The 8,763-nt window shown below is 51.9% G+C and overlaps 3 protein-coding genes across 3 annotated transcripts; all 3 read left to right on the forward strand.

Moving 5' to 3' along the window:
* Positions 1–60: 60 nt before the first annotated feature.
* On the forward strand, positions 61–1,326 carry HMPREF1541_11082 (uncharacterized protein; the record flags this gene model as incomplete). The annotated part of the gene is made up of 1 exon (XM_008715751.1): positions 61–1,326. One exon carries the CDS (start codon positions 61–63, stop codon positions 1,324–1,326), a length of 1,266 nt encoding a protein of 421 aa, XP_008713973.1.
* A 214-nt stretch (positions 1,327–1,540) lies between these two features.
* HMPREF1541_11083 (uncharacterized protein) lies at positions 1,541–3,063 on the forward strand (the record flags this gene model as incomplete). The annotated part of the gene is made up of 2 exons (XM_008715752.1): positions 1,541–1,990; positions 2,065–3,063. The coding sequence occupies 2 exons, from the start codon at positions 1,541–1,543 to the stop codon at positions 3,061–3,063; spliced, it is 1,449 nt and encodes a 482-aa protein (XP_008713974.1).
* A 3,258-nt stretch (positions 3,064–6,321) lies between these two features.
* On the forward strand, positions 6,322–8,115 carry HMPREF1541_11084 (uncharacterized protein; the record flags this gene model as incomplete). The annotated part of the gene is made up of 6 exons (XM_008715753.1): positions 6,322–6,487; positions 6,535–6,587; positions 6,643–6,994; positions 7,057–7,309; positions 7,362–7,484; positions 7,557–8,115. 6 exons carry the CDS (start codon positions 6,322–6,324, stop codon positions 8,113–8,115), a joined length of 1,506 nt encoding a protein of 501 aa, XP_008713975.1.
* Positions 8,116–8,763: the final 648 nt, after the last annotated feature.

Below are 8,763 nucleotides of genomic sequence, written 5' to 3' on the forward strand. Positions count from 1 at the left end.
ACGTCTTCGCCAACGACACCCCTTGTGTCCAGGAACAGAGTCCTTGCTGCGCTTCCAGATATGGCACAAGCCAGCGAGTTGTGCAAAGTGTTTTTCACAACAATTAACAAAGTATACCACATTTTGCGCGAAGAGTCCTTCAGCGAAGAGCTTGCAACCTATTCAAGAGATCCCGAATCTGCAGACTTGGGGTGGTTGGCGCTACTCTGCGCTGTGTTATCTCAAGGCATGTTGTTGCAGCAAGCTTCAACAGCCTGGAAACCAACCAGTACCAGTTTTAGCGGCCGAGACGAGGCTGAAAAGCTGCTTGAAACTGCTCAATCATGCATTGCGCAGACTGCTTTTACGGCTAGACCGACGATTGCAGCTATTCAGTGCCTATGCATAACGGCTGTCTCGCGCCAGCTGGCCCCGTTCTCATGCTACGATACCGACTCGGCCTGGGTATTGACCGGCCTGATCCTCAAGCTTGCCTACAGCTTGCGCTTGCATGACTCCAAGAGAATTCCAGATCTTAGCGAAAGCGAACGAGAGAAGCGTGAAATGCTCTGGCATGCGATCGTCCATTTGGAGCTGAGACAATCGCTCACTGCAGGCAAACCAACCATGTTGAGGCTCCGAGATCTGGCGAGTCTACAACGGGTTGATAGCGGGTTCTCTAATGCAGCATGGGTCTCTGCCTTGCCGGTGGTAGCCGAGATCTTGGACGAGAAGCATTCGGCAGAACCCACAGCACTGTCTCGTCAGTCAATCGCACAATACGATTATGAGCTTCGTCGACTACTCCGGCGCGCTGACGAGAGCGACGTGGCTAGCACGACCGTGGGCATTCAGCACCATCAGCACATTGCTCTTACTATTTTCATTCGCCGTACTCGGCTCGCGTTACACTATCCCGAATCATCCGAGCCGGATGCGTTCCTGCATTATCCGGAAGGCTACTGGGCATCTCTGGAATGTTGTCTCGGGCTACTGGCGCTCCAACGCACGCTTGATGAATGCTGCCAGCCCTCCGGTTGCTCATGGCTTGCGGAGCTTTTCAAGGAGGACTTTTATACCGCAGCCTTGACACTCTGTCAGTACTTGCTACAAGACGTGACGCGCATGGGACTGGCTGCTCCGCCCTTACACGCCGATACCGGATCCAGCAGCGGCCTACAAAACCATCCGAAGGAAACGGTCATGGAGACTCTTAGGAGCTGTCGAGACATTTGGGATCGAAAGAAGGGCTTAAGCTTCTGTCAGAGCATGGCATACAAGGTTTTCAATGCGGTGCTCAAGAAAATTGAGGAGGCAGAGACCACTGGTCCCACACAAGGTTCGTAGCAGCAGAACTAAGGTCCACACGCGCAAGCCTGGTCGCGGACATAACAGACCCAGAGGGCCGTCTTCTCGGCCGTGACGAAGCATCAGGTCTCCACCTCGCGTATCCTCGCACAGATTCACCCTGGCAATATAATTCACTACTCGTGCTTGCATGTACAAGTCCTCCATCTTATTCAGTCTCTCAGCCCAAAGAGACATCCTCAGCAGTACCAGCATGGCAGCTACACCATCAGGACTCCGGTGGCGCAGCCATCCAAGCTTCATCCTGTCCACCGTCGGCATCGGTATCTTCACCGACCTATTCCTCTACTCGCTCATCGTGCCCATCCTGCCTTTCATGCTGCACGATCGCCTCCACCTCCCCCGGTCGGTCGTCCAGCAACACGTTTCAGGCCTGCTCTCAGCCTACGCCGCCGCAATGCTGTTCGCCGCCCCCATCACCGGTATCGTCGCCGATCGACTGCAGATGCGCCAGGCGCCATACCTGGCGGGCCTGCTAACGCTGTGTGCGGCTACGGCATTACTTTATTCAAGCACGATGCTCCCCGTGATGTATGCGGCGCGGGCGTTGCAGGGCGTGAGTGCGGCGATTGTATGGACGGTGGGCATTGCGTTGTGTGTTGATACTGTGGGGTTGTCGAATTTGGGCAAGACGCTGGGTACGGTGAGTTTGCTGCCCGGTGATCTGCTTTGAGGCAAACAATTGGCAGAATGAGACTAAGTACTCCAACACTGTAGATGTCGTCCGCTACGTTGGCTGGGGTTGCGTTGGCGCCGATTGTGGGTGGGGCCCTGTACCAGTGCACCGGGGTTCTGGGGCCAGTGGTTCTGTCGATGTCCTTGATTGCCGTGGATCTCCTGATGCGGCTGCTGGTGCTCGAGAAGACTGTTGCTGCGACCTTTGAGCAGGCTGTCGACGAGGCTTGTGATACTGATGGAGCTTTAGATGAGTCTAGCCCAGCTCGGACAGCGGTGAACGCTCAAGCCACCGCTGAAGACCAGTCACAGCGTGTCGATGATGAAAGCCAGCCCCTCCTCCAGAACAACGAGTACAAACTAGCCACCAGCAAACCCTCATGGATCGTCCGCCTCATGCCGATCCTGCCTTGTCTGGGCAACTCCCGCCTGCTCATGGCCTTACTACTTACCACTACGCAATCCATGATCCTCGGCGCCTTCGAAGCCACCATCCCAATTCACTCAGCCGCGCTCTTTGGCTTCGAGTCCTTTAAAGCTGGGCTCGTGATGATGTCTGTCGCCATCCCTTCCGTCGTCTGCGGGCCTCTGCTCGGCTATGCCGTCGACAAATACGGACCGAAGCTCGTGGCAACTTCAACACTTGTGCTCCAAGCCTGCATGCTCATGCTACTGCGCCTGCCACGCGCCGGTGGCGCTGATCAGATTGCCTTGTACGCCATCACCACAGCGCTGTGCAGCATCAGCATATCAGGCTGCAGCTCCGCTTCGGCCGTCGAGTCGGGCCTGGTGGTGAATGCGTTCCATAAGGCGAATCCCACGCATTTTGGTGCTCTGGGTCCGTATGCGCAGCTGTACGCGTTGAATTCCATGGCGTACACGCTGGGTCTCGGAATTGGACCGGAGATCACAGGCCAGTTGCAGCCGGTCATGGGGTTTGGAAATACTTTCATTGTGCTGGCGGTCGTGTCGGCCTTGACTGGTGTTTTGACGGTGCTGTACGTGGGAGAGAGCTCAAACAAGCCCATCGTGGAAGGCTAAAAGGTTTGTCCGTCAAGAGCATGGGTCTGGCAGCATGGAAAAGTATGATAGGTAACAAATATCGGGCATCTACTCATCAACAAGGGGTAGAATAGATAGGACATAATGCAGAATTGTGAGTATTCCAACCTGAGAGTGTACCCTCGTGTGTGTAACTCCACACCGGTATGATAAGGGCCAGCTTTAAAGCAACAAAGTCAAATCCGTGTCCCCATGCGAAGACCTTCAAGTAATGTTCCAAGGATCGAGTATGCCGCAAAATTACAGATAGAGTGCCCAATGTCTCGCGCCCAGAGCTCTCGACACCAATGAAGACCTTGTAGTACAGTTTCTCCTACAAGGCCGTGTTTCTCGCCTAGTATCCCGTAGTGCGGGTGATCAAACATCGACGGCGACGACAACGAGCCTGTCTCGCGCAGTCCTTCAACGCCGATGACCAGCGCCGCAATGAAAAAATCCTCTTTGAATAATTCAGCAACTGCTCTTCCAGCAATGCAGCCGAGCGCAGGGTCTTCCAGCATCGCCCGCTGTTGCACCAGAATCGCAATTGCGCACTCCGTCATTGCTAGCGATGGAACCCGAGCTCGTGGTCTGAGGCCGTTGGCAGTTACATTATTGGACTTCCATCGGGACTCAAGGTAATGTACAGTCAAGAGTACACGACGAAGGAATACTATGAGCATCCATCGCTGGACAACGTTCCAAATACCATTGGATCCTGATGAGATTGCCTCGGTATCCCGCAACAGCTTCCGGACGTCGGTATCTACGGCTGCGAAATCAACGCTATGTTGCTCCATTGGTTCTGGGCAGTTGGCCATATCAATCACCCTAGACGCCCACGGCAACGATTTGGCAAGGATGACCTCGATTGCTGTGAGTGGAAATTCATCGAGGCTCATGATAGACATGTGCGCAGATGATCCTGACTCGGTGGCGCATACACTTGTCGGTGTGTTTGGCTCGAATGCAGAAAGCGGAAGTCGTACTGGAGAACCAGTATGTATTGCGTGGTGCAGGTACATATATCTAACGGTGGTCCAGACACGGGTCTCCAAAAGTCTAGGCGTCTGGTGCCGTTGAGGAATACCTTTGCCGCAGAGATCTTGACCCAGACCGAGGGTCATGCACAAATTCACAGCGGTATCAAGGAGGGGCCCGCACGCATCTCGCTCGTGGCATGAGAAGAGACTCGCTCGTTTCGCTGTGATAATGAGGCAGAGAGTTCGCACTGTCTCAAGGCTGGCTTGAGATCGATACGTCAGCTGATTAAGGCATTGAGCAGCCCCGCGGAGAAAGTTTTCAGCTCGCCGTTCACAATTTGGTGTTGCGTCCTCCGACCCGTTTCTCATATGCTCAACTTGAGTACTTAGTGCGAGTATGGCCAGGAGCTGAGCAATCCAGTCGTAGGCAGCGGCAGACGGGTTTGACCAAAAACGTTCGAGCTCGATCTCGAACGTCGGAATGTGGAATAAGCGATACATTCCTTCGAATGTGCCAAAATAGGTTTCGACCATGCTTCTGACAATCTCTTGCGGCGGAAGATATCTAGCAAGAGTCTCAGCCAGGGAAAGAGGCTGGCTGACGCGGTCTCCGTCGAACGGGAAGCTTGGAAGCCTTGAGTGGCGATAAATATGAGAACGACGCACGCTCGAAACTCCATGTGTGCTCACTGAGATATGATCGAGAAGATCCGGCATTATTATTGCACACTATGTGGCGCAGATATGGTTAGTCCGGCACCTATGGACGCGGGTCGGAAGTTACTCAACAAAAGAAAACACGCTTACCTGGCCCAATAACGATTCCCAGTGTGTCTGGCCCCTCTTAACGCACACGGGTGCCGACAACGGATTATCCAGAAATTCCACAACGCAGGACAGCTGCTTGTATAGACTGGTGAGTACACTTGCCAGTTGCCACTCAAGCGAAAGTTGTGGTAGTATATCCTGATCATGGGAATAACTTTGCTTCTTCCAGCAAAGCATTCCATAGTCTGCCGAAAGTTCAGTGGTGAGGAACGGTGTACATTCACTCAAGCCCACCCGTTCGCTGCAGGCGACAGGTGGGCCAATAGATGTCGATCGGTGCCATTGGCTCGTAGAGGTATTGATAGACAGGTTCGATGCATATGAACATACACCGGCTTTACCGCGCCACTGACAGCGGCTGCAGGGGAGCTTTCGGTCACACCAAACCTTCAATTCTCTGCATTCGTTGCAATTTAACGCTCGACGTCTTCGCCGCGGACCGTGCTTTTGCTGGGGGGTGCCATGGGACTCGGATCTGCAGGGTCGGGCGGTTGTTCTGATACTGAATCGATGCATCAGACCATTGACTGTAGGCATGCTGATTCGCTTTTCACCCTCTTGAAAAGATGGCTGGTCTCCGTTAGTGCTGTATTCCAACTGATAATATTTTCGCGCAGATTAGTGACTACCCAGCGGATGAGCGCACGGGTATTTCACCAGACTGTGCACCGCAAAGGAAAGGCGTTCGACTTCGCGATGTCCTATTGGCGAACGCTGGTTGCATCGCGGGTATCGAGCATGTGCAGTCTGCAGAAAATCAAGTCTGTTTGTCCGGCAAGCATGCTAGGACTGTTTGAGTCAGTTAAGCCCCTCCGCCGGCGATGCATTTGCAGTCAATTTACCGTTGACGAAGGACAGCCACTGTGAACAAAAGTTGTAGCGAGTTCTCTTCCCGGTCTCGGAGTCGGACCCGATGGCGGTAGAAGTCCTTGCTAGCCAAAGCCCCTAACCGTGTACGGTTAGCGCGGAGATAAAAATGCTTAGCAAGAGGCTGGTAAAGACAATCTTTATTAGATCGACTGATCAAAGTTATCAGATTATCGGAGTTTTCAAGCTCTCACTCCACCGATCAGCTATGTTATCCTGCCCGCGTACTCAGGGGACACATCTTTTACGAGGCGCAGAGGAGAAGCAGAGGGACTAAGAGCCTGAAGTGCTTGCGATGTAGTCTCCCCGCTATATAAGTAGCGGCACCTCTGCGATAGCGCACAATCTTTAGGAAATACAACTCAGGCGATAGAAAGGTCCGTACAATTCAATCATCTTCTGACTAAGAAAATGGGAAGTTCAACGCGAATAGTACTACGCTTGACGTACATAGGGTTCGCGAGCCCCCCTGCTTTCCTTTCTTTGTGTCGGTGAGGCCATCTGGGCTAACTATGGTATCAACTACAGCGCATATATCACCTTAACTGCGGTATCACTAGAGCAGCATGTGATCGTTGCAATGACCCCTTACATCACGAGCGGGTTTTCCCATCATTCATTGATTCCGATTATCTCTCAGATTGCTTTCATCATTCTGGGCATTGTTTCACTCGCCATGTCTCGATTAATTGATGTGTGGGGGCTCTCCCAGGGACTGGGTCTTATGGTTCTGTTCGGTTTCTTGGGTGAGAATCATTGACGCAATAGCTAGCAGATTGAACTAACTCTTCAGCTTTATTACTCATGATATTCTGCCAAAACGTGGGCACGTACGCAGCTGCAGTGGTGAGAACGTCCTCAACCTGCTGTGAACTGAGACTTAATCCATTTCTGCGTTTAGGTCATCTACGAAATCGGCTACGGTGGCATACTATACACTCTGCTTGTTTTTGTAACAGCAAATGCCAGACTCAAGTACCGCCCACTAGCCATTGCAGGCACCAAGGTTCCATATATCATCACAACATTTGCTGGACCGAGCGTAGCCGAAAAATTCTACACCCGTGGCCTCATTAAGTGGGCGTTCGGCACCTTTGCGATCATTGTACCGGTAATCGGAGGCCTGATGGTCGGTGGGCTTTGGCATTACCAACGCTCAGCAAATCGCGCACTGCCGGCGGTCCGGGTAAAGGCTCGCCAGAAAGGAAATCACTTCCTACGTGCTTTGTTCAACTACCTGAAAGACTTTGACGGTAAGCATGGAATTGGATCTACTCCTATCCCTCGACCGAGGCATGCTAATATCCTTACGCAGTCATCGGAATTGCCATCGCATGTGCGGGCCTAACGACCTTCCTTCTACCGTTCAATCTTGCGGCGTCAGGAATAAATGGCTGGAGAAGTGTGTCCATTATCTCCATGATCGTGGTTGGAGCGTTCCTTCTCGTCGTTCTGGTGCTATACGAGTACTTTGTCGCACCAAAGAAGTTTCTCCCTTTCGAGCTGCTTGGAGACCGTGTTGTGTGGGGAGCATGCTTGAGCATCTGCGGCGTCTACATGAGTTTGTTGTATGCACTCCCGACTGATCCTCGGCCCGTGTGTTGCTAATCGAGTGGAAAGCTGCTGGTTCTCGTACTTTACCTCGCAGCTCCAGGTCGTACACAACATGAGCATTAGTGAGGCAGGATACTTGGCAAACACAAATTATGTTGGAGGAGGTGCTGCGGCTCTTGCCACTGGTTTGTGAGTTTCAACCCACCTCATGACCATAGCTCCTTTTCGGACCCAATACTGATATTGGTACTTAATCCTCAGAGCTATGCACTATATCGGCCGTGCTAGAGTTACCACACTGGTGGCGTTGACAGTCTACACCTTCGGCACTGGAATGATGATACACTTCTCGTCCTCACTATCATCTTCGAGTGTCGGCGGTATTATCGCGTCCCAAGTTTTGATATCCCTTGCATCAGGGACACATTCAGTGAGCTCAAACGTTGGGATCCTGGACGGAGCATCGCCATCCACGGTATCCATGCGGCTCGCGCTGGCTTACCTATCAAGCATGATTGGTGCGTCTATCGCGCTTGCGATTTCAGGCGCAATATGGACGAACACTCTGCCCAGTCGCCTGACCGCAAACCTGGCTGGATTAGGCCTGTCTACCGAGGATAAAGCTTCGATCTACGGCTCCTTGATTGTTCAGATCTCGTACGAAGTTGGAAGCCCGGTTCGAGACGCTATCGATCATTCGTATAGGGAAGTCTTCAAGTTGATGATGATCGCTGCCACGGCCTCAACTACTGTGGGGTGGATCGGCGCGTTAATGCTACGAGATGTTACGCCTAGAGACCGGGATGCCGAGGAGGGTTAGGTTAAGTTAAGAATGAGTCAGAGCAAACCGCAGATGCTACCGAGACTATGTTTGCTTTAACAGCTTATTATGAACCGCTCTAAATGTCGGGTCTAATCTAAGAGTAGTACTAGTGGTGGTTGTTAAGTGTAAGAGTCACTCGGGATAGTGTAAGAGGAGCCTTAGGACGAATAGGTGTCAACTGTGATTCTCTATGTACAACGATTCAGTACTTGCAGGAGCAAGTCCAGAATCAACATAATCTTCCACGCGAGGCGCATGGGAGATTGTGTGCTAAGTGTCTTGACCCCTAAGACCTTGGAGTCCTTGGTAATAGAGGGCTGTGGCGCCTTATTGCCTTGTCTGGCCTCAGCAATTCAACGACCAATAACCCAAGCGGCTGTAAGAGAGGATTAGTACAAAAAATAACTATTTTATTTATTTTATATATATATTAGTACTATAAGACCATGGTGCCAGAGTTTGAGAGTAGTACTAGTGGTGGTTGTTGAGCTATTGTCGTCGCTATTTTGTACTGAGATTTGCCTCTACCAAGAAGAAAATTAGGGACTTAGGGTTAGGGTTAGGGTTAGGGTTAGGGTTAGGGTTAGGGTTAGGGTTAGGGTTAGGGTTAGGGTTAGGGTTAGGGTTAGGGTTAGGGTTAGGGTT

The sequence above is a fragment of the Cyphellophora europaea genome (assembly GCF_000365145.1).
Source record: "Cyphellophora europaea CBS 101466 unplaced genomic scaffold supercont1.16, whole genome shotgun sequence".
In the NCBI taxonomy this organism is placed as follows: Eukaryota; Fungi; Ascomycota; class Eurotiomycetes; order Chaetothyriales; family Cyphellophoraceae; genus Cyphellophora; species Cyphellophora europaea.